This window comes from Magnolia sinica, chromosome 13, assembly GCF_029962835.1.
Source record: "Magnolia sinica isolate HGM2019 chromosome 13, MsV1, whole genome shotgun sequence".
Classification (NCBI taxonomy): Eukaryota; Viridiplantae; Streptophyta; class Magnoliopsida; order Magnoliales; family Magnoliaceae; genus Magnolia; species Magnolia sinica.
In genome coordinates this window covers 47,811,733-47,839,571 of record NC_080585.1, presented here as the reverse complement: position 1 = coordinate 47,839,571, position 27,839 = coordinate 47,811,733, and the positions used below count along the sequence as shown (strand labels likewise).

At 43.4% G+C, this 27,839-nt stretch overlaps 1 protein-coding gene across 7 annotated transcripts in view; it reads left to right on the top strand.

The window, feature by feature from the left end:
* LOC131223733 (uncharacterized) overlaps positions 1 to 25,976 on the top strand; it is a 70,752-nt gene extending 44,776 nt beyond the window's left edge. For 5 of the 7 annotated variants that reach the window (XM_058219219.1, XM_058219222.1, XM_058219223.1 and 2 more), the window contains 2 exons: positions 21,297 to 21,466; positions 21,923 to 22,254. In XM_058219219.1, the coding sequence (XP_058075202.1) occupies positions 21,297 to 21,434 (138 nt within the window). In that variant the 3' untranslated portion in view covers positions 21,435 to 21,466; positions 21,923 to 22,254. Of the gene's footprint in view, positions 1 to 21,296; positions 21,575 to 21,922; positions 22,255 to 25,648 lie in introns of those variants that run through there. The other 2 variants (XM_058219221.1, XM_058219218.1) reach the window with 2 other exon arrangements.
* The last annotated feature ends 1,863 nt before the right edge of the window (positions 25,977 to 27,839 follow it).

Below are 27,839 nucleotides of genomic sequence, written 5' to 3'. Positions count from 1 at the left end.
ACCAAGTGGGTTGAAGCTGAGCCTGTCGCCAGGATCACCGAGTAGAAAGTAACAAACTTCGTCTGGAAGAATATTGTTTGCCGGTTCGGCATTCCGCATACCATTACGTCAGACAATGGGAAGTAGTTCGACAACGATAGATTCAGGGGTATGTGTCAGAGGTTCGGCATCAGGAATGCCTATTCGTCACCTTGACATCCTCAATCCAACGACCAAGTGGAAGCAGTGAACAAAATAATAAAGAGTCATCTCAAGACCAAGCTGGAAAAAGCAAAGGGCGCCTAGGTCGAGGAGCTACCATTTGTGCTATGGACGTACAAAACTACAGCCCGGTTAGTGACGGGAGAAACCCCATTCTCCCTCTCTTATGGTGCCGAGGCTGTTGTCCCCGTCGAGATAGGCTCTCCATTGCTTGAGTGCGATCCTATCAGGACAGCGAAAACGCTGAGCAGATGACAGCGAGCCTCAACTTACTCGAGGAATTGTGGAACACAGCTGAGCTACGGATTGCGGCTTGGTAACAACAGGTCGCTCGTTTTTACAACTCCAAGGTCAAGATGAGACGGTTCCGACGGGGAGACTTCGTCCTTCGCCATGTGTTCCAGAACATCGCGGAGCCTGGAGTAGGGACCCTGGGACCGAATTGGGAGGGACCCTATCGAGTAGTTAGCTTGGTCAAGCCCAACTCCTACCGTCTCAAGGACCTAGAAGGGCGTCCTACTGCACCCATGGAATGCCGAGCACCTGAAGATCTACCATTCTTAAGGGAATTACTGTAAAGGTCGGCACTACTTGTGATGAATCTACGCTTTGAATAAAAGATGCATTTTTTTACACGGAATTGCCCTATGCTGTTCTACGCGCTCTAACTCGTTCTACATGAGACCTCTTGTGCGAGAAAAAAAAGGTTCCACGGATGAGCCGACCACTTAAAGAAGTGGCTGACCCGCCATCCGAGCATGCTATGAAGGACCATCTCTCAAGCGCAGAGATGGAACCCTTCGACGAGCTAACCCTTAAAGAAGAGGTCGGCTCGTCATTCGACAAGCATCACAAGCATATTCTACATAATCGATTTAAATGTAGCGCAATCCACAGCAAGCATATCGACCAAAATATATAAGTATATTAATCAAAATGGTGCTGAAGCGCTGCAATATTCGTTTACAATATATATATATATATGTATGTATGTATGTATGTATGTATAATGGGGCACAAATCAGTCGACATGAAGAGGAGGAAGATCAACATTGGTGTTCACTCCCCAAGTATAGGGTTGTGATGTAGTAATAAACTCGGTGAGACCGAGGTCGAAACCTAAGGGACTGAAACCTGTACGTAATCTGAAAATAACTAGAACTAGAACTAGAAAAAGATGAAATCTAAATCAGGTGGATTTGAGGAATAATGGTGAAATAGTAAACTAAAATATGTAGAATTCAAAGGTAGGAAACTAGGGTGCCAAGGATCCACTTGTAAAGATCAGGGAGATCTACGCTTGATTCACGAACTCAACTGGACTTCAAGTCCCATCTTCATCCAGTTGGAAGATATAACCTGAAAATCAAATCTGAACGTCTTTTGATCTAGTTTTAAAGAGATAAGATCGAAGTAAATTAGAATGGATTCCATCACAAAACCATGCCCACAAGACAAATCTAACAACAGAATTAAATCGATCTACTTCAATCTGAGAGATGTCTGAACGGTAGGAAGGGTACCGTCATCTAACCATGCCCAGGAGACGATAGTAAACAATAGAGCTTCCTGACTTCATAATCACAAAGAAGAAAAGGAAATACTCAAGCCATTGCAGATCTATTGTAATTTCAGTCACAACAAACCATTAACAACTAAAGGCATTCTTTAATAATCAAACCAGAATCAAATCAGTTCATAACATGAATCAAACCGGTAGAACACTACCTATCACACCACAAGCTTCACCTCTTAGCCCTAGCTAAGAGGTTAGCTAACCACAGGCATGATTAACTACTTCTCAAAAGAAAACAAAAAAAAAAACTAAAACAAAAACTCTAGTCTCTCTCTTGTGCTTCACGTCCAAGCTTCGATCCCCCTCTAGATCTGAATGAATTCTCCCCACGTCCAAAACCTTCTTTTATAGCTGCTAGAGGCGGTGGAGGGCTGTCGCAGCAGCTGTCGTAGCCATAGCGAAAGCTTTTTCGCAGTTAAGTTCGGAGTTTCAAAACTCCCTACTTTCCTCGCTCAATTTCCAAAGAAACACCGTCCCTTAGGACGGTTTTGAGCTCTCTACATGATGGATGGTTCAGATCTGCCATATGATGAAAGATGGCAAGCCACAACCGCTTGGAAAAGTCGGTTTTCGTGGATTTGCGAAAGCTTTCGCACTCCTTTGCTATCGTGATCGGTGGGCCCCACAGAGGTATTTTCGGAGAAATCCACCTCGTCCATTGCGTTAAGGACGAAATTTCAGTCAAGAATGGATAGTTTTGAACGTCCATTGACGTGGTCCAGAGAAGAAATCATGCTAAGATTCCTTTTGAACGTTGCAGGGCAGTCCACTTGTGGCCTCTATGTCACACACGTGTGTACTTATGGGTACAAAATTTCAGCTTAGATTCGATCCTTTCGAGGCCCTTTACAAGATGGACGGCTTGGATCAGCCGTATGAACAATGTATGAGGCCCATTGCTTTCTGCAAAACTTGACAGCGTCGGTTACGCGGACTGTTGAAAACGGCAGTTTCCGTTTTTGACTCAGCCACGGGACCAGCCCGTTTTGGAAGGAGGTGCAGTTGCAGTGCGAATCTGGAGCATTTGTACACCATGCACATCCTGACTCATGTGGGGTCCACGGTGATGGTTCTGGGAAATCAGCTCCATCCATCCATCTTGTCTCCTCATATAATACGTTGAATCCGAAATTGAGGCATATCTAGATAGCAGGTGGGCCCCACTTAGGAAATTAAGGGGCTGATCAGTCCGTTAGGCCACTTCCCGAAATATCCAATGGTTGAAATTTAATATGTACGGTTTATTTATGGCCCCCAACAATTGTATGAAGTTCTGAGCCAATCGGATGGCAGGAACCCTATGATCCTGCATTCTGGACCATTTTCGGGCCTCTTTAATGTGAACGACTTGATTTCCTCGGATCTCTGTCGTGTAAGCCCTTGATCCTGGTCCCATGGAGTCCCGTCCAATGCCTTGGTGATGCCAGAGCATTAAATTTATGCTTTTAGCATCCTTTCTAGTCCACGCTCCTAGATTCACCTTGCATTACAAACATGATTAAAATAAACCGTTAAACAATATCATGTTGGTAAATCCAGGTAGTAACTGGGGTCTAATATGCAATATTTGACCCTCAACAATTGGCGGGCTGGTCGGCAGGAGTTTCTTTGGCCTGTTCCTCTTCAGCATCCTCGGCAGCTAGAGCTTCGAGGTTGAGGTCTGGATAGAGGTCTTTGACGTCATCCAGACAGGCATTGTAGCCATAGTAGTAGACCCTCTCAGCTTCGGCAGTTCTCTTCGCCAAAGACTTGAACTCCTCGACAGCGGCAGCGGCCGAGGCTTCAAACTCGGCACGTTGAGTAGCCAAGGCCTTCTCGACTGCTACCTCCACCTCCGCAGCAGCATCGAGCTTGGCCTGCCCCAGCTTAGTCACCAGCCGAGCGTTGTCATCTTCCACCGAGTTGAGGTGAGCTTTCAGTCCCATTAGCTCGGGTCGGCCGAATCCAAGCGAGACTGAAGGTCGTTGACCTCCCCTTGGAACAACTCCTTCGCCTGGCCCTCGGCCAGCAAACCCTTCAACTCCTCCTCGGGTGATGTCTTGAGAAGTGCCTCCGTCTCGGCCTTCTCCCTTAGGAGGGCTTCGTTCTCCGCCTCCTTCCTGCCTAGCTCCTATAGCCTCTCCCGAGTTGACAAGAACACGGGTATCGCCTAAAAAATAGATAAAATGAGAAACAGCTCGGGATCAAGAACAAGATAGATCAGATACGGAAAAGGGCTTACCTTATAACAGACTGAAGCTATGTCAGTCATGAAGGCTTCGGCGTGGCGGGAGATGAGGTTGGCAATCTCTGCCTCTGGAGCTTGCTTAGCTGCCCACTCGGTTAAGTAGGCTATGTGGTAGCCGAGCGGATACTCCTCAGACTCCGGGTGGGGAGCAGATCCAACGACCTCGCTAATGCCGTTGGCGGCCGAGGCATGAGCTTCAACCATTGGCGCATCCTCGCCCCTGGGCGGAGAGTTAGATCTGTCGACCAGATAGTCGACTTCGGTGGTCGTGAGCTCGACGTGCTCAACATCCGCCATGATCTCCCTTTTGAGCTTAGAACGGGAGGGAGTTGTAGCAGTTGTTTCCTCGACCACTTCCCCTTCCATCCTGGGCGGATGAGAAGGGGTAGTCGGGGGGATTTCGGGGGCGGAGACGGGAGTCGCGGTGGGGCTGAGCTCGGCCTGAGAAGTCCCCTTCTTCTGTGCGGTGATCTTCACGCGGGGCTCAGCGCGGATCATCTCGCTGAGAGGAGGGGGCCGCTTCCTCTTCTTGGTCCTCGAAGCCTCGACCATACCTGTGTAAAACAGCTCAGCTCAGGGAAACATCTACGGCGAGAACTTGGGCTACATTCGAAACTACATACAAGTGCTTACCAAGAGCGGAGGGGAAAGGCTTAAATTTGCAAAGGCTAGACTAATGAAGGTCGTCTGGATTGATGACACGGTGCTAGACGCGAAGCTCTTCTTTCAGCACTCTCGCCCTGGCAACTTGGGCTCGGAGGAAGGAAGAGAGCTCGGGCGGACCCTTTGGGTACACTGCAAAGGGATAGCAAAGATCAGATCAGAATAAAATGGGTCAAAAGCCGATGACGGAACAACCATCTCTAGAAATTCAACCTGGAATGGAGAATTTGGCAGGCACTCTGACCCGTAGACCACAGAGCTCGACTGTAGGTTCTTCCCACTCTCCCGAGGCCCAAAACCACTTGTTCTTCCAATCCTTGTTGGAAGATGGGAGCTTAGCGACGAGGCTTGAGCCGTGATGAGTCATCGCCAAGAAGTAATAGCAACACGGCTTGAAGGAGTCTTGCTTGGCTTGATAAATGGACATAACTCGTCTGACATTAGCTCTTCGTTTTTGAGCTGGCGCCAGATAAGGCAGGAGGTCATCAAGGTCCTCCAAGCATTGGGGACGAGTTGACCCGGGGCCAGCTTCAGGTGTGCCGTCATGACGCGCACGAAGGGTGGAGCGGGAATTGGAGCCCACATTGAAGGGTGCAGATGAAGATCGCTATATCCTTCTCAGCCGGGTCCCCTGGGGCATCACGAGGAGCAGGTGCGCGGATATGTACAGAGTTCGGAATTTGAAACTCTGCTCGGATCCCGAACATTTGAGATTTAACAAGAACCGAGCCCCTGGGGACGACCTCGGCGGGTCGACCACCCACTAGTCTAGCAACAACCCTCCCAGCCGGGTCTTGAGGTATCCTCTGTCCCCTTAGGGCGAGCCCTGGTTTTTGTGCCATTTGTTTTCTTGGCTTTAGGTCGGAGGGGTATCGCTTCCAATGGTCCTTCCGAGACCTCATGCCTAGTTTCTGTGCTCTCCGGCTCAAGAGTCACCCTCAAACGCATGAACTTCATGAACGTCGTTCGACCGTTCGACATTGTGGATTGAATGGAAAGGTAAAGGAAAGACTAAAAGAAGATAGGGAGAAGAGGAGACTCACCGGAAATCGCTTACTCCGGGAGTTGGTTTGCAGCAGAAACTTTCGAAAAATGAGGAGGAGAGTTCAAATGAGAAAGGAAACCGGCTTTTATAACCTCAATTAGCCAACTGTAATCATGACGGACAACTATCACCGAAGCCGAAAGGTTGTTGAGCCGAGCACTCTGCCATGCATGGCAACGCTCCATTAGCTTGGGCATTATATCCTCCGAGCCTTGCGCTAGCAGTATTAAATGGCAATCAATGCAAAGTCGCCTTTCCCCCTTTCGGTGTCCACACGACAACACCCCACACCCCAAGCGATACGGATCCTTAACTGTTGCCACGTGTTCACCTCTTATAGGCTCGCAGTCGGAAAGCCGCCGCCGCAGTACGATGCCTCAAAGGTAGTGAGCCATGATTATGAGATTTGCTCCGATTCTACCAATTCACCATCATGAGGGGCGCGGCGGACCACCTTCCCAAGCATTTACTCCTCGAGTCCGAGCTCGGACTCAGAGAGTAGGGGGCTTCTGTTATGGGAAAAATGGTCCTGCTTGTTGTATACATCTCAGCAGAGTCATAACAACGTCGGTGTCCCCGACCCTAGAGTAAAATACAAAAGTCACTCTCCACTGAGCCAACGCGCATAGCTCGAAGTACTATTCGTTTGGTTCGAGCGGGTCATATGAGGGGTCGGTAAAATGTTGATGCTGATAGAAGAAGTGCCTGGCTGCCGAGTTCTTTTGTAGAGCTTTCACATCAGCCTGGAACCCAGAAGAAGCCATTGCACATTTGTTTTCTCTACCGTCAACCTCGACCAGATCCTTGTCAACAAGCAAGTGGGCTCGGTCCGTTTTTGGTTGGACTCGGACTATAGGATCAGCTTGGACTAGAGGTGATCTACAATCACGCCCAGAAACCGACTCTAGTAACGCACGTTGGGAGTAACATTCGGCGCACGATTTCAATGTAACAGTCAACATCTTCAGTCACGCACTTCTCGCCTGATGGCTGAGATCGTGCCGAGATCAGCGGACTCCCACATCCTGTTCTACACTATAAATACAAGGTAATTCTATTGAGACAGGTACGCAAAATCTCTCACCCGTAACCCACCTACACTACTTAGACCCAGATTCCTAGCTTGACTTTGGCATCGAAGGGTCCCATGCTTTAGCCAGGGTCTCCTTTGTTTTCCTCCCATGCAGGCTTACAGGGCTCGACGCAAGTGCTTGAAGCTCGGTGTGGGTGAACTAGATTCCTGCATCAACAATACCCATTTAACGCAAGACAACAAACCACTTACTCTAAAAGCTCGAATTGATAGTGCGTGGCGAATTAATCCCCTGATTTTCCCTTGCATCACCTATTAAAACACTTTGATTCCCCATCCCTAACTCTACCTATAAATCCTAACTATAACTCTAGATTCTCTAATTTCCTAATTTCCCCAAATTTCCAAACCCTAAATCTCTAATTTCCTTAATTGACCCAAAATCTATAACTTCCCTTCATCCAAAACCTTAATTCCCATCTACCAATGCCTATTCATTAATCCCCTTAATCAATTCACCCAATTTAGCTCTAATTTCATCTTTTCCCCAAATTCTAAAAACCCTAATTCCAAAAATCCCAATTCCCATGAACCCTAATTTTTCAAATTTTCGATTTTTCCCTTCCTAACCCTAATCATATAACCTACATGTCAGTTCCTTGAGTATGGAATGTGCCTATGCTAAATTGGAAGTTCTATCCTTCCATCGGGCCTAATTTTAATTGATTTATGTGGTTTCGTAGCATACGGGCATGTGAAATCAGATTTTATTTCCTATTGTTTACTCTTAATTGTGGTAGGTTAGCATCTTTTGTTAATTGAAGTACTTTATGGATTCTTTCATAATCTATAGGTTGCATGCTAACATTAAATCATGTGTCCCGCATCAATAAGCTACATGATACTTAATATTTTTTAATTAAAATAATAAAAAAATATGATAAAATTTACAAAATGCATAATTCCTATGAGTTTTTTTACTACAAATCTGGATTGTCAACCACATATTTCCATGCAAAATCTCTCTTTGCCTTCAGCATCTCTAAGTGTGAGCTCTTTTTTGTTTTTATTGAAACAACACAAATTTACAATATAGACCACAATTTGGATAGTCTGAATTGATCTAAGTGCTCTATCCACGATATGGATGACAATTTTTAGATGGTCCAGATTAATCTAATGTAGTGCCTGCCACGTGTGATGGGGATGAGTCACCACCATTTTAAAATAGGTATTGAACTAGCATAGAAGAAAAAATTAGAAAAAAAGGAGATTTTGGGTAGCATATGCTACCTGCACTACACTGTATGCTACACTACATGCCCCATAGCTTATGTTACCAGGGAGCTACGTTACCTGCATACGCTATTAGAGAATGATTTGATGATAATAATGTGAAGAAAAGAGGAGAATATTGAGAGAAAAGGAGAGTTTGAGAGAGATGTTGTGCTAGGCTTGCTTGCCCTAACACATTGTTTTATTATAATAAAGCGTATAGTACACCACAGGAGGAGGGAAGTGTGCACATGCACTTACACTAAAAGGGACTAAAAGGGCCACTAACCACGGGCCACTAATCACATACACAATACACTAGCATTCTCTATTCTCCCCCTCAAGTTGGAGTATAGATGTTGATCATGCCCAACTTGTCACGAACATGATGAAGAGCATCTCGACTCAAGGAGTTTGTAAAAACATCAGCAAGTTGATCCCCAGATCGAACAAAAGGAGTGACGATTTCCTTAGAAGCTTCTTTCTCTTGAATAAAGTGACAGTCGACTTCAATATACTTGGTTCGCTCGTGGAAAATCGGGTTACGAGCAATATGGATGGCCGCTTGGTTGTCACAGTGAAGAGGAATAGGATCCAAAGGAGGATAGCCAAGTTTTTCAAGAAGGTTGCGAAGTCACACGAGTTCACACGTCGCATGAGCCATAGCATGATATTCTTCTCCAGCCGAGGACCAGACAACAACTGACTGTTTTTTGCTCTTTCATGTTATAAGATTGCAACCTAGGAAGGTACAGAAGCCGGATGTAGAGCGGCGATCAAAAGTACTACCTGCACAATCAGCATTGGAATAGCTAGAAAGATGAAGATGACCATGCAACTGAAAGCGGAGGCCAAGACCCGGGGCTGATTTTAGATACCGAAGTATGCGGTAGACAGCCGTGAGATGGGAAGTACGGGGAGCTTGCATGAATTGGCTAACAACGCCCACCGCAAATGAGAGATCTGGGCGAGTAATAGTCAGGTAAATAAGCCGGCCTACAAGTCGTCGATACATCCCGGGATCAGTAAGGAGAGCACCATTATCTGGTCAAAGCTTTTGTGAAGTATCCATGGGAGTGGTAGTAGGCTTACACCCTAGCATGCCGGTCTTCATGAGAAGATCGAGTGCATATTTTCGTTGTGACAAGACCAATCTGGATGATAAGCGACCAACTTCAATTCCGAGGAAGTAGCGAAGAGGACCAAGATCCTTGATCTCAAACTTGGTCTTCAAAAAATCTTTGATCTCCCTTATTCCAGCAGAATTACTACCGGACAGAACAATATCATCCACAGACAATGAGAACCATGATGCCCATCGATCGACGACATATAAAGAGAAAATGATCGGCATGACTACGAACAAAGCCGAACTCCAAGAGAGCCTGATTAAAATTTTCGAACCATGCACGTGGGAATTGTTTGAGTCCATAAAGAGCCTTCTTCAACTGGCATACAAGTGTAAGGTTGTGAGAAGCAACAAAGCCAGGAGGTTAATGCATGTAAACTTCCTCTGCAAGGTCCCCACGGAGAAATGCATTCTTAACATCAAACTGAAACAAGGGCCATGATAAATTAACAGCCAAGGAGATCACAATGCGAATCGAATTAAGCTTAGCCATCGGAGAGAATGTCTCGAAGTAATCCACACCATGAGTTTGTGTATAACCCTTAGCAACAAGATGGGCTTTATAGCGATCAATGGAGCCGTCTGGAAGAAACTTGATTGTATAAACCCATCGACAGCTAACAAGTTTATGGCCTAAAGGAAGTGGCACAAGGTCCCAAGTATGATTCTTCTCAAGAGCAAACATTTCTTTTATCATCGCCTTCGTCCGGTCAGGACTTTGAAGAGCATGTGAGAGAGATCGAGGAATAGTCTGTGATGAAAGGGAAGCTGCAAACGACTGAAAAGACAGTGAAAGATGATCATATGAAACGAAATTACTAATGGGGTGTTGAGTACAAGATCGTGACCCTTTGCGCAAGGCAATGGGAAGATTTAAACTCGAGGTAGGAGAGACACCTGAGCCAACATCTAAAGTGAGCGGAAGGGTGGATGGCTGAGCGTGTGAAGATTTATCTCAACGATGATACACCCGCAGAGGCTTAGGCTCACCCAAATCACCAACAGGATGCTGAATGGAGGGGAGAGTTTTTCCATGATCACTTGTGGAAAGAGGATAAGAGTCAATACTCCCCCTGACTCGCAAGAGGATCACAGAGAGATTGGCCTGGAGCTGAGAAAAAAGAAATATCCTCAAAGAAGGTTACATTGGCATAGACATATTTCTTGCGAGTCAATGGGTCAAAACATTTATACTCTTTTTTACTCCGAGTATACCCTAGAAAGACACATTTAATTGCCCTGGGGCTTGTTGGGGGCCGTTGCACAAAACCTTAGGATCTAGCCTCCCAAATAACACCAGAATTATGGGATAATAAAGCAATGAAATAAATCAAAGTATAAACCACATGACACGAGATTTTTTAGTGGAAAACCCTCAAAGAGGTAAAAACCACGGGACAGTTCAGAGCAACAATCCACTATGAAGTAGAACGTTACAACCGATCACAAGCACACACCGCTTGGATCAAACCTTCTTTACCCACGCAAGAGTGGATAAACAATAAGAGAATAAAGAAACACATAGAGATCTCACCGATCACGAGGATGTAGAAGCGCTGAGATGTCGAGTGTAAAGTAGATCACCTCTACAAGCAGAACCTCCCTTCCACAAGCTTCCTCTCTCTCTCTCTCTCTCACACACACACACACACATTTGATAGCCCTAAACCCATTAGTAGGCCTTTGCAAAGCTTTAGGAAACTCTCTTGCATTCCCTTGAACAGCCCTAGGGACCCCTATTTATAGTTTAGGAAACTCCTTTCCGCACCTTTGTGAAAACCGCCTCAAATTTATATAGTCCGCACAAAATCCGGACATGAATCTGCGTAACCTCGACTGGTCGAGCGGCCCACTTAACCGGTCGAGCACCACGGAATTCTAGAACCAATTGCTCGCAGGACTTTGAGTCGAGCGCTGCTCGACTGGTCGAGCACCGCGGAAAAACATTCGTGTTTTTCAACGGGTTGCACTCTCTCCTCCGAAACGAGGAAAAATCCCATCAAATCTCCCCCTTTTCGACACAGGAGGAATTACCTTCTTTAAGCCAGCCCGGTTTCTACAAACCTCAAATTTGCCCATGAGCAAAGCCTTGGTCATCATGTCTGACCCATTATTGTTCGTGTGGACCTTTTCAAGCTGTAACACCTGTTCCAAAGTATCCCTGATCTTGTGATACCGAATCTCTATGTGCTTCGACTTGGAGTGCTAACTTGGATTCTTGCTCAAGTATATAACACTTTGACTATCGCAATAGACTACGCGCTGCTCCTACTTCAGGTTAAGTTCTTGTAAGAACCTCTTCATCCAAAGCATTTCTTTACATGTCTCTATGACTGCAATGTACTCGGCTTCTGTTGTCGACAATGCTACGACCTTCTGTAGCTTGCTCTGCTAAGAGACCGCTCTCCTTGCAAACGTGAACATGAACCCCGATGTAGACTTCCTGGAGTCTATGTCACTTGCCATATTTGCATGTGTAGCCCTCTAACACAGGTTTTCCGTTAGTATAGGCTTAACCTGGATGAGCCTCTTAGATACCACAGTATCCATTTCACCGCTGCCCAATGTTCTTTGCTAGGATTGGCAAGATACCGGCTGACAACACCAACCACATATGTTATGTCTGGCCGCGTACACACCATAGCATACATCAAACTTCCTACTGCTAACGCGTAGGGTCTGCATCTCATCCACCTTTGCCTTTGTCTTGGGACACTGCTTGTCGCTCAATCTGAAGTGACTATCTAGTGTAGTATTTACCGGCTTCGCTGCATTCATAATGAACCGCTCTAGGACTTTCTCAATATACCGCTCTTGTGACAGCCAAAGCTTTCTTTTGCTTCTGTCACGGGTTATCTCCATTCCTAGGATTTGCTTAGCTGGGCCCAAGTCTTTCATCGCGAACGACTTACCTAACTCCTGTTTTAGCCCGTCATCTTCTTGATGTCTTTTCCTATGATGAGCATGTCATCAACATATAACATCAGAACTAAGAAATCACCATATGAGAACTTGCGCGTGAACACACAGTGGTCCGACTCCGTTTTGTCATATCTATGCTTTAACATGAACGAGTTAAACTTCTTGTACCATTGCCGTGGAGCTTGTTTCGGCCCATACAAGCTCTTCCTCAGCCTACACACCATATGCTCTTTACCCTGGACTTCGAACCCCTCTGGTTGGTGCATGTAGATCTCTTCTTTAAGGTCACCATGGAGAAAGACAGTTTTAAAATCTAACTGCTCTATCTCCAAATCCATGCTAGCCGCCAACCCAAGCAACACCCGTATGAATGTCATCTTCACAACTTGTGAGAATATTTCCTCGAGACCACAAGTCTGGCCTTGAACCTCGTTTGTGAATTCTTTTGCTCAATCTTCTTTCTGAACATACTTTTTGCTTAGATCTTTCTTGCCCTTAGGTAGTTTTACTATATCATAGGTATGGTTCTTATGCAAGGATTCCATCTCCTCTTGCATAGCTTTCAACCACTCCCCCTTATGCTCGTCGGCTAGGGCTTCAGAATAATCTTCTAGCTTTCCCCCATTAGTCAGCATAATGTACTCATGCAGCGAGAACCTCTTGGACGGTTGTCCGTTCCTAGATGACCTCCTCACCTGTGGCTCAACAGGTGGATCAAGTGAGGGCTGCTCCCCCGGTCCATCTTCTGTAGGAACTCCCTCGTCCTCTGCACCTTACTGTACTCCTCCGTCATCAGGCACCACGGGAGGAATAACCGGATCCATGTCCTTTAGCTCACCTGAACTAGGCTGGTTCTTCTCTGGCTTTCCAATGTCTTCTATACACTGATCTTCAAAGAAAACCACATCTCTGCTCCTGACAAGATTCTTCTCAGTCGGATCCTACAATTTGTAGCCGAACTTTTCATCACTGTACTCCAAGAACACACATTGCCTGATCTTCGTATCGAGCTTGGACCTCTCGTCCTTTGGTATGTGAATGGATGCCCTGCATCCAAACACCCTGAGATGACTGTACAATGGATCTTGTTCAGTCCATACCTTCTTGGGTACCTCTTCATTCAACGAGGCTGATGGAGACCTGTTTATCAAATACACTATCGTGTGCATTGCTTCTCTCCAGAACGTCTTGGGCAACTTTGCATGGGATAACATGCGTCTCATGCTCTCTACAATGGTGCGATTCATTCGCTCAGCCACACCATTATGCTGGGGGGTCTTGGGAACCGTCTGTTCATGTCGTATACCTAAGGACTTACAATACTCATGGATGTCACCAATGTATTCACCACCATTGTCAGTACGGATGCATTATAATGATCTACCTTTCTCTCTTTTAACCATAGCATGAAACAATTTAAACACACCAAAGACCTCGTCCTTGGATTTCAAAGCATAAACCCAAACCCTCCTAGATGCATCATCTATAAAAGTGACAAAATACAATGCCCCACCCAAGGTTTTTGTCATCATAGGACCACAAACATCAGAATAAACCAAATATAATGCATGCATTTTATTAACATGAGAAGCAGATTTAACAAATGAAACTCTATGCTGTTTCCCTGATAAACAGTCAATACAGGTTTTGAGAGGTATACCTGTCACGTCTGAAAGGAGCCGCTTCCTCGCTAGTAGCTGAAGCCTTTTTTCACTCATGTGGCCTAGACGCCTGTGCCACATGTCAATAGCTGAATCTTCCGCTGCGTTCAACCTATCTTGCACACACTGACACTTGCCTTGTAAAGGGTGTAACATTTTTTTCCTCTGGCCGCGATCAACGAACCCTTGATAAGCTTCACCAGCAAAACGACTTTCATAGCCATCATCATCCAACCTTCTCGTCGACATCAGGTTGAGGCGAAGGTCTGGGATATGCCTCACATCCCTGAGAATCAATGTGCAGCCTACATCGGTCTTCACACACATATCACCGACTCTTATAATTTTCGATATGCCAGAATTTCCTATCTTTAAGGTTCCATAGTCACTTGACTAGTAGCTTGTGAAGAAGTCCTAGTGTGGAGTCGCATGAAACGAGGCTACCAAGTCTATCACCCAGTCGGTGTCTTGACTCGTAGCCATCAGACAAACATCATGATCTGCTGAAAGAATAACTACAACGTCACCATTTGAAGCGACCGCAGTGGAGTCTGATTCATCTTCCTTCTCCTTTCCTTTTCTTTTCTTGTCGTTCTTCTTATTACGACATTCATGCTTGTAGTGACCTTTCTTGCCACAATTCCAGCATTCAACATCCTTCTTGGTACTTGACTTGCCTCGTGATTTATCTCAGGCCTTCCCACCCTTTCTGTTCTTTCCTCTCCCTTGATCTTGTATCACAAGGGCCTCTTATTGAGTAGACCCTTAAGACTTCCTCCTCGTCTCCTCAGTGAAGAGAAAACTAGTTACCTGTTCCATGGACACCTTTCCGTCTGACGCGGAGTTACTTAGAGACACCACCAATGTCTCCCAACTATCAGGGAATGAGCTAAGCAATAGTAAAGCCTGTAATTCATCGTCCAGGACCATCTTCATAGCGGATAGCTAGTTCAATATATTGCTGACTTCATTCATGTGCTCAGCCACAAAACCACCATTTTTGAACTTTAGATTCACAAGTCGTCTTATCAGAAAATTTTTATTGCCGACTGTCTTTCTCTCATATAGCCCCTGCAGTTTTAGCCATTGGCTAGCGGATGAGGTCTCCATAGACACATGGTGGAATACGGAATCGTTCAACCATTGTCTAATAAACCCCACCGCCTTCCGATCCAATTTCTTCCAATTATCATCTATCATATCCTTTGTCTTTGTTGATATGCCAATGATTGGATCATACAAGTCCTTGCAATAAAGTAAGTCCTCCATCTTAGCCTTCCATATGGTCCAGTTAGAACCATTGAGACTGATCATCCTTGATGAGCCACCTTCCATAATTCAATATCGATCCCACTCTGTTCAATAAACCAATATCTCTGATACCACTTTGTTGGGGGCCGTTGCACAAAACCTTAGGATATAACCTCCCAAATAACACCCGAATTATGGGATAATAAAGTAATGAAATAAATCAAAGCACAAACCACACGACACGAGATTTTTACGTGGAAAATCCTCAAAGAGCTAAAAATGACAGGACCTAGCCTAGAGCAATAATCCACTATGAAGTAGAACGTTACAACCAATCACAAGCATACACCGCTTGGATCAAACCTTCTTCACTCACGCAGGAGTGGATAAACAATAAGAGAATAAAGAAACACAGAGATATCTCACCGATCACGAGGACGTAGAAGCGTTGAGATGTCGAGTGCACAGTAGATCACCTCTACGAGCAGAATTTCCCTTCCACAAGCTTCCTCTCTCTCTCTCTTTCACACCTTTGATAGCCCTAAACCCTTTAGCAAACCCTTGCAAAGCTTTAGGAAACTCTCTTGCATTCCCTAGAACATCCCTAGGGACCCCTATTTATAGTTTAGCAAACTCCTTTTTGCACCTCTGTGAAAACAACCTCAAATTTACGCAGTTCGCACAAAATTCAGACATGAATTTGCGTAACCTCGACTGGTCGAGCAGAGTCCTTGACTGGTCGAGCACCTCCCTCGACTGGTTGAGCACCACGGAATTCCAGAACCAATTGCTCGCCGGACTTTGAGTCGAGCGCCGCTCGATTGGTCGAGCAGCCCACTCGACCGGTCGAGCACTACGGAAAAACATCTGTTTTTTCAACGGGTTGCACTCTCTCCTCTGAACTGAGGAGGAAAAACCCCATCAGGGCTTAAGTTTATGATTGCTTTCATTTAAAATTTGAACAAAGCATGTACAACGAAAAAACTTTAAGTGGTAGAGGAAATGGATTATCATGAGGATACAATATAGCAAATGAAGATTTGTAAGACAGAATACGTGAGGGTATACGATTAATAAGAAAAGTAGCAGTTAGAAGAGCTTCACCCCAAAAATATTTAGGTAGGTGCATACCAAGCAGAAGGGTGTGAGCAACTTCAAGAAGATGACGATTCTTTCGTTCTATAATACCATTTTGTTGAGGTGTGTGAGCACACGACGTCCTAGACAAAATACCACCTTCCTACAAGAAGGACAGAAAGACAGTAGACATGTATTCTCCCCCTTTATCAAAATGGAGGGTTTTGATGGAACATTGAAATTGAGTGCACACTTCATGATAAAACACTTTAAATGCATCAAACACTTCACTCTTAGATTTCAAAAGATAAATCCAAGTCATGCGTGAATAATTATCAATAAAGGTAACAAAATATCTAAATCCAAAAGTGGATGTAACCGGAGCTGGTCCTCAGACATCCGAGTGAACCAGAAGAAAAAGGTTGAGATTTCCTCCCAGAAGAGCCAGGAGGAAACGTAGCACGATGATGTTTAGACAATTCACAAATATTACAGCATAACGGTTTAATGACAGATAAGGAGGGAAACAAAATTCTCAATCTAGCTATGGATGGGTGGCCTAAGCGGTAATGCCTCCGAGTCATGGACTCTCGATCCAAAGAAAGGGTACTAGAAGCGGTAATGGGTGTATCATCGAGAAAATAAACGCCTCCTCGCTCATGCCCCCCCACCAATCACTCTCTTCGTCTGTAGGTCTTGAAACAAACAATAAGAAGAGAAGAAGGTAATGGAACAATTTAATGATTTAGTAAGAGAGCTAATAGACAATAAGTTTAATGGAAAACGAGACACATGCAAGACTGAGGATAAAGACAGAAGAAGAAAGAGGGATGGATCCAATCCCTGAGATGAGAGTTTGGGTTCCATCTTCGACTATGACATACTGAGTGTGAGGAGAAGGAGAATAAGAAGAAAAGAATTAAAACTTACCAGTCATATGGGAGGAAGCTCCAGAGTCTATGACCTAGGAGGTAGGAGAGGATGACGTAAGAAGGGCAGTACTTGATTGGGCCGAAGCTGCGTGAGATGGCTCAGGAATATCACGAATGTGAAGTCGCATAAGGGCATCATATGCAGCCCGAGAAATGATAAGAGACTCCCCTGAAGTAGACTGCTTAGCTGTCGGGGTGGAAGACTTTGTCTCAGGAGCAATTGTGGATGCAACAGAAGCAACAATATACATAGGACGACCATGTATCTACCAGCAATAATCAACAGTGTGATTAGTTTCACCACAATGTGAACAAATGCGGGAAGCATCACGTCCTCGTCCACGTCCACCATGACCACGAAGATTACGGTCGCCACGACTGCGATCTCCCTCACGGCCTTTACCACGACTAGCAAAATCAGAAATGTGCCTTGAACTCAAGGATAGTACCCGAAGACCAAGAGAGAACTGATCGCCAGCAAGATGTGCCAAACGCTCGGGTGACACAAATGAATGAGAAGAAAGAGTAGAGACAGTAGCACGCTGACACATGGCATAGACTGTCGTCAATGAGGGAAGATCCTGCATAACAACCTGATCTCGAACATGAAGATAATCAGAATTCAACCCAGCTAGGAACTACATGATACGAGTATCATCCTGCTGCTTCTGAGCATGTTCATGATCCTCTTTACATTTGGAAGGAAGAGGCTGATACATATCCAACTCATCCCACATATCCCGAAGCATTGAATAGTAATCTTTTAATGATCTGGAGTTTTGTTGGAACCGACCAATTTCTTGAATAAGCTGGAATACCAGTGAAAAATTCTAAGATTCCGAGAACATATCATGAAGCGTATCTCAAATGCCTTTAGTCGAGGATAAAAACATCACTAAGTTGCTAATCGAGGAATTCATACTATTCAATAACCATGCAATAACTTGATAATTCTCCTTTATCCAAGACTTGTAAGTAACATCTGTAGAGCTTGGGGGATCATTCAAAATATACAACAACTTCTTACAGGCTCCTAAAAGTACTTTTACAGATTGTGCCCATTGAAGATAATTGTCACTATTCAACCTAGTGGAGGTAATCTGCAAGGGGTTGGATTCAAGAGACCCTATGCCAAGAGATGAGAGCTCTTTATTAGCCATAAGAGAGTCCAAGAGAGATAAACCTATGCTAAGAGAGGCCTTATGCCAAGAAAGATTGATTCAAACAACTCTATCTCACTCAATCCTTCAAGATAATAAGAGATAAATCCCAAATAACTATCAATCATCCAAACTACCATGAAACTCGGTCAAAAAAAGCCCAACCGAGTGAAAAATGGCCCAGCCGCACGTCCGTTTGAGGTTAAAAACCTTTCAAACATTGATTTTAGGTAAAAAATCCTTCATTTGTAGCTTGGGAGGGAGATTTCGGTCCGTCTTGAGCAAAGAAACCAAATAAAAGCTTACCGATTTGAGGTAGAAATTCTGAAAAAATCATGACAAGTCTTCTAAAATCAAGATCTATTAAACTCCTAAACTTTTAGCTCAAACGGAGTCCATATGTCCGTACAACGCTGACGTCAGCCGTACGGCTCCTAACATCAGCAAGGTGACGTGTCGCCTCTCAATTTGTTGGATGCGGAATGCCTGGATCCATTCTCTGATACCAAGTAAAGAATGATTTGATGATAATACTGTGAAGAAAGGAGAATATTGAGAGAGGAGGAGAGTTTGGGAGAGATGTTGTGCTAGACTTGCTTGCCCTAACACATAATATTTTATTATAATAAAGCATATAGTAAACCGCAGGAGAAGAGGGAAGTGTGCACATGCACTTACACTAAAAGGGACTAAAAGGGCCACTAGCCATGGGCCACTAACCACATACACAATACATTGTCATTCTCTATAACGCTATGTGGCATTTTAGCTATGCTATGCTACGCACTATGCTATGAGCTCTACCGAAAACACTGGATCCTACTATTGATTGCCCATCACTGCTAGATCTGACCATTGATAATCCCATTTAGGTTTCCATCAGTTGATCATCCATTGTCATTTTTTAATCTACTCTTTCTGACCAATTATCTTTAATCTTGTTCTCTTGTTGATTGATCAATGATGGACTAACCGTTGGTAAAATATTCCTGCCACTTGATCTCCATCTTGGCCTCGATCTAATCATCATTTCACCATCTGATGTCAGCTTGAGCAATTTGAACCGGTAGACCTCATTAAGAGTGGTTGGATGCTGCTTTGGGCAAATTTATAAGTTGGATCTTGTTTCAAGCCGTTAGATGTTACGTTGGGCAATTGGAGCCTTGGATATCATTTCAAGTGCCTACGGTGATTGGGGAAGTGAACATTGCATTGGGTGTTAACTTGGGAGAGGAGTTGCAAACACCTGAATATGGAAAATCCTTCTCTTTCTAGAACAACACTAAATCTAATACTTGCAAGTAACATTCAAAGAGATCTACTAGCATTTGAGTTGGGATCAATGCAAACATCTGCATCTTTCTTGAAAGTGGGCGCATTTTTTCATATGACACATGACCAAAATGCCCCTTGTTAGGGACCATGGAGGTGATTATTTCGCTAATAACCCACTGCAAGCAATTGTAGTATATCTCTTTGAATATTACTTGCATGTATTCGACTCAAGGAGCAAAGCAAGGGAATCAGGCAACTTATTTAAAGGTTAAAGCAACTGGGTTATGATAAGAAACTCAAGTAGACTCTTAACATTCAATGAATGTTAGGGACTGGAAAGACTGTTCATTCTTTTAAAGCGGAGTTTGTGTGCACAAGCCTTGTTTGTCATGCTCATGTGAAAAAAAACTTAAGGCTCTGTTTTCACTTCTCTCTCTTTGTCAATCAAAATGTTTGAAAGAACTGCCACCTCAAAACTAAGTTGAGTTGGCCAAGTTCTACCTGGATCAGTTGAGTTTTGGCCATTGCTTGCAAGTTGCATTGGGCCATTTTGTATGACTGTGGGCTCGAGGATTCTTCCCAGCTTACCTCGATTCCCCCTCCCAAACGTGGTTCATAATCATGGTTTTTTGGTATGCTGCCTTCTCCAATATGTGACAAACATTTGTTCCGTTCCTTCTCTGTTTTTATTTATTTATTTATTTTTTAAAATTATTTTTCTGTACCCAAAAAAATCTTGAGTGCCAGAATTTTGAAAAGGAAAAAGCTGGGTAAGTTGGAAATATACATATTCTACACTTGAGAGGAAAATTTTAGTGGTACCGAAAAATAAACATTAATGCATTCTTTGCATTAGCAAAACTGGGAAACATGCATCTGTTTAGATATCTAATACTGGGTGTTTGAATGTGATACTCTTAAGTAATTGATGTAATTAATAATAGGTGATTAATGGCATTTTCTTGGCATGATTTTTTCTTTTCTTTTCTTTTCAAAGAGGGATGCACTGCTATCAATATCATCTAATGTTAGTTATCGAGCACACAATACCCATACATGCAATATGCATGTGTACAATATCTGGAACTTTCATCTGCTGGGCCTATTATAGATGGAGTGTCCTGAAATTCACACTAGTCAAGTGATCCTAGCCACTTGATTGGAGGATTTTTAAGAATTACAAATGATTGGTGGTAGGAAACTGTCTAACCAATAGTCAGCTTTAAATGGCAATGGACGATTGGCATTTAGTCTACATGGGAACAATCTGGATCTGGCATATGTGCACCTCATACAAGGATACTGGATCTTGATAACGAACTTGAATGGTAAGATATGGCATTGGGAGGATGGATTCTCTTAACATTTGCAGAAAAAAGCTATCTACAAATCTGCTTTGTGTGGCCCACTGTGTTTTTTGTACGGAATCCGATCCTTCTAAATGGGTGGCACCACCAAGAAAGTGGGATGCACCAAAAACAAGGCCAATCCAACCATCAAGTGTGCCACTGCATGAACTTGGAAATTTTTGGGTGGATGTCCATTATTTTCTATGAGCGGCTCACCTAATGATGGTATAGACCTGATTGTTAGGGCCTCCCATCATCATGGTGGGACTCACTTAATGTGGGGGTTGTAACTCAATGTGCGGGTTGGATGGCGTACACACAACATGGTGTAAATGACATTTACATGCATGTTAATAACTTTGGCGCACATGTTAATAACCTTCGCATGCAGGAGAATAAGAGTTGTGGAAAAGGCCTTTTCTAGGAACGTTTATAGAGGATCCGGCCTCTTAGCATTGGATTTTTATCTTTTCTTTCTAATATTTTACTGATAACATTTTTTTTTCCTTCTTTCTTTCAGGTGAAAATGATTTTTCCGTTGGGCTTCTACAGCATACTTATGGTGCCTCCCATGATATCTTTGCTGAACTTGTTTTGGTTCTGGAAGATCCTCAAAGGCTTGATTAAGACTCTTTCTAAAGCAAGACACAAAAGCTGATGCCCCACTCTGACATGGGCTTTTCACTCTCTGTATGTATTTGGAGTATTTTATTTTTTATTTTTTTTGTTGTTTCAAGTAGGAAATCTCCAATTAACTTGGGGTTGAGCCTAATGGCATTATGAGGGGGTTGTTCGACTGCTTGCTGGCTGAAAACGTTGTGTTCTCCTTGGCCTAGCAACCATGCAAGTGGGGCTACCTTTTTGTGATCTGGACTGTTCAGCTGGCAGGCTCTTTATTGGTTGGCTATGCCACAAAAATCTCCTCCAGATGATCTTACACTTGCATGCACATACACACACAGATAATATGGCTGTGATTTTCTTAATGAGGAAGATTTTCAGGGCATTGCCCATCCACTAGATGAACAGTTTGGACTGCAGAAATGTGGGCCTACCTGTTTGATTGCTGGCAGAGTCATTGAATTTTTTTTTTTCTCTGGTTTAGTTCGTTTGGTGGCCTTGACTGCAAAAAATTGGGCTTGATAGATATTGCAAACCATTTCGGATGAGAAAGAGAATGCTGGGACTGTTCATGAGAGGAAAACCGCCGAAGGGCGCGTAGCCTGTTTGTGGGTCTGGATTTTTCATCAGATGATTTCACAAGACGCCACTTTGTAATGTGCCACAAGCCGTTCTCTTCCATTTTCATATTGTTCTTATAAAATCAGGTAGTTCTCAATTGTTGGTCAGCCACGTGGCAAATTCTCATTGATCAGATGGTCCTAACCAAATGAAACTGGCTGACAAATAAACAGTGGAAGAAAGAAAGATCAGTGGTACTTATAATTGAATGGAAGGCTAGGTTGGTCTAATTCTGCGATTTATTGCCATTGTCATCTTTATATATATATATATATATATATATATATATATATAGAGCTGGGCATCGGACCGAGTTGAATCGGATTGGGCCCAACTCGACCAGATCCGAGTTTTGCATGGCCTGCCCCGAATTAGGTCAGATCCGGGACTGAGTTCAGGTCCTCTGACCCAATCCGATCCTAAATCTTGCTGACCTGGATCGATCCGAGTCCGACTCAGTCAGGAAAACCAAGTCGGATCGGGTTGGGCAAGGTTCGGGTTGTCCATTTTTGCCAACAGTGAAAATCATTATTCTCACTGTTTCTTATGGTGAGATCTACTTGATCATTAGATATACTTAAAATTTAGCATCAATCCTTCAAATGATCTGAAAAACTAATGGACGGTGTGGATAAACCAAAAAGAATTTAAGACGGGCCCCACATAGTTTACTCAATGTACAAAATATCTCCCTGCGAAATCAGCTTCTTGAAGAAGCTTTGTCTCAGATTGCGTACCGAGTAACTCAGTACGGTAAGCGTACTGAGTAAACTCCATGGCCCCAGTGGCATTCATGCATTTTATCCTCCGTCCATCTCTTTTGAAAAATAATTTTAGGGCATTATCCCAAAAATGGAGTATATCCAAACCTCAAATGTACCACACCACCGGAAACAGTGTGAATTGAACATCTACCGTTGAAAAATTCTTGGTGACAACAGAGGATTTAGATCAAGCTGATATTTGTGTTTTCCCTTCATCCATGTCTTTCTGATCGTATGAACAGGTTGGATGACAAATAAACATTACTGGGGGCCTTAGAAAATTTTCAACGATTGAAATCAATACTTCCACCTTTTCCAATGGTATGGTCCACTTGAGCTTTGTATATGCATCAATTTTGGGTTGAAACCATAAAATGATTTGGCAAAACGAATGGACGGCGTGGATGAATTAAATGCATTCGAGGTGGGCCCAACTTAGTTTACTGAGCGTAGTAAGTCAGTGCGCTCCAAGAAGTACTGCAATATAGGCTATATAGCTAACGCTAGCTATACGTACCTGCTATAGGTACGTGTCGTGCGAAGACGAGCACTGATGCTCCTTGAGCTTCGAGTTGTACGAACGGTCCAAAGGAGATCAAAGTTACATGGCCCCACAGTGATGTATTTATCATATCTATACCGTTCATCTAGTTTTAGGGATCATTTTAGAGAGCATTATCCAAAAAAATGAATCAGATCCAAAGATCATCTGGACCACACCATAAATTGCAGCGGAGATGATGATTTTCACCGTTAAACAATTTGTAGGGCCACCATAATGTTTTTTTTTTTTCCATCCAATCTGTTCTTAAGGTCACAAAGACCTAAATGAAGTGGAAAAACAAATTTCATGTTGATCCAAAACTTCTATGAACCCAAGAAGGGTTTCAATGGTAGACGTTTAATACCCCGCTGCTTTCCGTAGGGTGGTCCACTAAATGGTTAGATTTATTTTATTTTCGTCCAACCCTTAATATGATATTGCCAAATGGATGGATGGTTTGCATATAACACATACCTCGTGATTAGAGCCACAGAACTTGCTAATCCGCTTCCATCTTTGGGTCGGGCTATCAAGACGATGCCCGTAAACAGCGGTACGCCAACCTTTGTTCAATGTCTGCAGTCTCTTTCTCTTTCTCTCTTCCATCCGCAGCTATCCACCATATTTCATTGTATTTCTTTCCAACAGAGAAATCTCCAAAATCCAATAGCGGAAAGAGAGGTATTTGATCTACCCTATATCTAACTAGTTTTCTACTCGCCTTCATCTTCAACAGAAAGGGAGATATATATATATATATATATATATATATAGAGAGAGAGAGAGAGAGAGAGAGAGAGAGAGAGAGAGAGAGAGAGAGAGAGAGAGAGAGAGAGTGTATGTTGGGCGGGTTTTTTTGGCGCTAAACGAAAAGCCAAAGATACATGGATATTTTTTTAAAATATAGGGATATTTACATCATCGGGTCGGGTCGGGTCAGACCCTTTTGGTCCGGATTTTCGGATCGGTTCTGTCCCGATACACTACTATCTGAACCTGATCCGAAAAACAATCGGATCTGGATGGACAGACTCGATCAGGCCAATTTATGCCGTCGGTTCTGTTCGGAACGGTACCGAGTCGGGTCGGATCCGCCGGATTGGGTCCAACATGCCCACCTCTCTCTCTCTCTCTCTCTCTCTCTCTCTATATATATATATATATATATGGAAAACGTACTATGCGCTTGAGCTGATGGGATCGTCCCATGAGTTTGAGCTGTGTGGGCCCCACCGTGATGCGTTTCGAACATCTACCCCATCAGTCAGATGCACCATTCCATTGTGGGCCTAGGTCTCAAAAATCAAGTCAATCCGTGACTTGTGTGGGCCACACCACATACAGAAGTGGAGAGAGGCCGTGCACCATTAAAACATTCATAATCATTTTTTGGGCCCACCGAGATGTAGTTTGCAAATCCAGCCCATCCATTATGTGTGTCCCACTTGGATGAGGGTTCAGACCAAGTTTCAGTAGCATTCAAAACTTAGGTGGGCCCCACTAAGTGCTTTTATATGTTTTTGGCATGTCTTCTCATGATTTTAGATGGTATGGCCCACCTGAGTTCCGTATACGGCTGATTTTTGGGATATCCCATAATTTAGAGGGGACCCATCAAATGCACAATGTTGATGGTCGACACGCATATCACAGTGGGGCCCACACAGCTCGACCTCACGGGAGCTTATCGTGAGGTCGAGTGCATAGTAGCTTGTCCCATATATATATATATATATATATATTAGAACAGATCCACCTACGGGCCACCTGCATGCATGAAAAGACCTTTGCAGTGCATTTTCAGCCACAAAAAAAATCACCTGGAGGGTGGGGGTATAAATTGTTATTATTATTATTATTATTTTATAGATTTTTTATTGCTGAAAATACACTGTGTACGGCTTTCGTTATTCAGGCAGCTTGTAAGTGATCAGTTCTTTGTATTTTGATCTATTGGAGAACTGAGCACCTACAGGCAAATAGCGGTAAGGGTGTTTGCAGCTACAAATACTGAAGGGGAAATTAAAAGAAAAAATAGTTTGTTTGTTTGTTTGTTTGTTTGTTTTTTATTTTTCGTGGCTGAAAAGGGCTGTACCACTATTAGCGATACAGGCGCATGCAAGCTGATCTACCCACTGTTCTATACCATTTTCAGGATGAAAACGGATTACCTACAGGCCTCTATTGGCAGTACAGGCTCTTTTGGCCACAGAATGAATCCTGTGGCTTAAAAAAAAAGGCACAGTACCACAAATAGCAGGGGGGTGATCAAAGTTCTTCAGTGTCTTTTGCGCCTTGAATTGACAGGTGGAGATGTTTCAGTGATCCCAATTGCAGATCTGAAGGCCCCTAACGTGGATGAACCACACCCCAGAATTGTCCCATATTGGCTGCTCCTAGCCATACCATACATACAACAATCACACTCATAAATCATAGTTTCCAGGATCGCTCATTCATAAAATAATTGCACATGTTTGTTCTGCCATTAATGTACTACTTTAAGGTTCGGTGAATTGATGACTTGATCCTCAATTGATCTTTCCATTAATCACCAGTTGATTGAAAACGACCAAAAAGCTCTTCTTTGTAAGGATGAAACTTGGTTGTCGTTCTTGTTGCATGAAATCGGAAGTTTCCTCTTTCTCCATACCTTAGCTAAAAATAGATTTTTGTGTGTATCTTTACTTCACTTTCTTACAAGTATGGTATTTCTTGGGATCATTCACTACGGAACCCATGTCTTGACATGGGTGCTTCACGGAGCTCACCTTTTAGGGACAAATGCTAACATCTTTGGCCCCTCTTACATTGATTCAGGGCCAATATTCATTGGTTAGGACTTTCTATTTGGAAGACTTTCCACGCAAGACAACATGTGGGACCCATCATCTGATAAACCATAGGAACCAAGTCAAACAGTAGGACTTCTACTTGGGGGACTTCCCACGCATGCTTGGAGGTTGGTAATCAGTAGGGAGGCTAAAAGTAGCGGCTAGGTCTGTCCGATTTGTGTGGCTTTTGAACTGTGGGCCATCCACATCCGGGTCCAACAGATGGAGGGTTCCGATCCGCCGTCCCATTTGCATCACGTGACGTGAACCCTAGGAGGAAAGTTGGATTTGAGTTCTCATGCAAGCGTTGTGTTGACACGATTTCAACGATTCCGACTTAAAAAGAGTAGTAGATACGGTTATGTCATACACTGGTGGAGTAGCAAGATTGAGACATGCACATAGACAATGCACGCTTGACCCGCATTAACTCAATATAAACCGTCCAGAGATCGGTCCATTTTCCCTTACAGCATAAACCAATGGTCCAAAGAAGCAACTGTCAATCAATAGGATAACTTTCAACCTATCATGTGTCCTATAGATTGACCCGCCACAAGGATTACCTTGTTATCATGTCTTAAATTTGTTTGTAACTAAGTTAGTCGATAGCATGAAAAGATCACTTAATTCCATTGAGGAGCTGTCGATCCCAATTAGAAAATCCTGTTTTTTGGCCATTGCTCGTTGGACATTTTTTGGGTTCAACTTGATCTGATCGAAAGTGGCTTCGATCACATCAAAGAGACGTCGATGTCATTTGATATGATTGAAGCTCCCACTGTCTGACTTGCATAGTTTTGCAAAATTACAGGTTTTGTTTCTTATTTTGATTTTAATCATTTTTTAGTGTTCGTAATTCATGATTAGGGTTAGGAAAAAAAATAAAAATGCTTTGAGCTTTTGGTGAGCAAATGTAAGTTCAAAGTTATGGTTTTTTTGTGGTGTATTCGTATATCAATAAGCTCTTCCATCTCTGGTAAACATTGATGATCATAGTGGATTCGATGTCGTTTTGTGCTGTGGTTTTTTCTCGAGAGGAGTTTTTCACGTAAAATCTTGTGTTATCTGTGTGCTTAGTTGTTTGATCTCTTATTGTTTTACTCTAACTCGTGGTTGGAATACACCCCCTAAAAACTACAAAAAATCCTAGCTTTGAACTCCCTTTACTCACCAAAAGTCCCGAGCGTGTTTCCAATACCTTAATCTCCAATTACAAACTCTTAAAAAGGATTAAAATCAAATTATGAAACAAAATCTACAATTCTGTAAAACTGTACAAGTCGGTTGACGAGAGCTTTGATCATATTGAGTGTCATCGACGATCCATCGATGAGAGCTTTGATCATATTGAGTGTCATCGACGACCTATTGATGGGATCGAAGTCATCTTTGATCAGATCGATTTCGACCAAAACATTGTCTAGTGAGCAAAGGCCAAAAATGAGATCTTCTCGATGGAATTGAGTGGGTTCTCAATGAGATCGAGTGTTTGTTGATGCCATCGACAAACCTAGTTACAGACAAATTTAAGACATTTGACAACAAATTCCACCATGTCTTCAATTATTATGAATCACAATTCCAAGCTTCATATTAAATTGCCTCAATCATAGCTCTACCATTATCGTCGCTTCTCGTGCACACTCTGTCTTCATCAAGCATTCGACAAGCTTAGA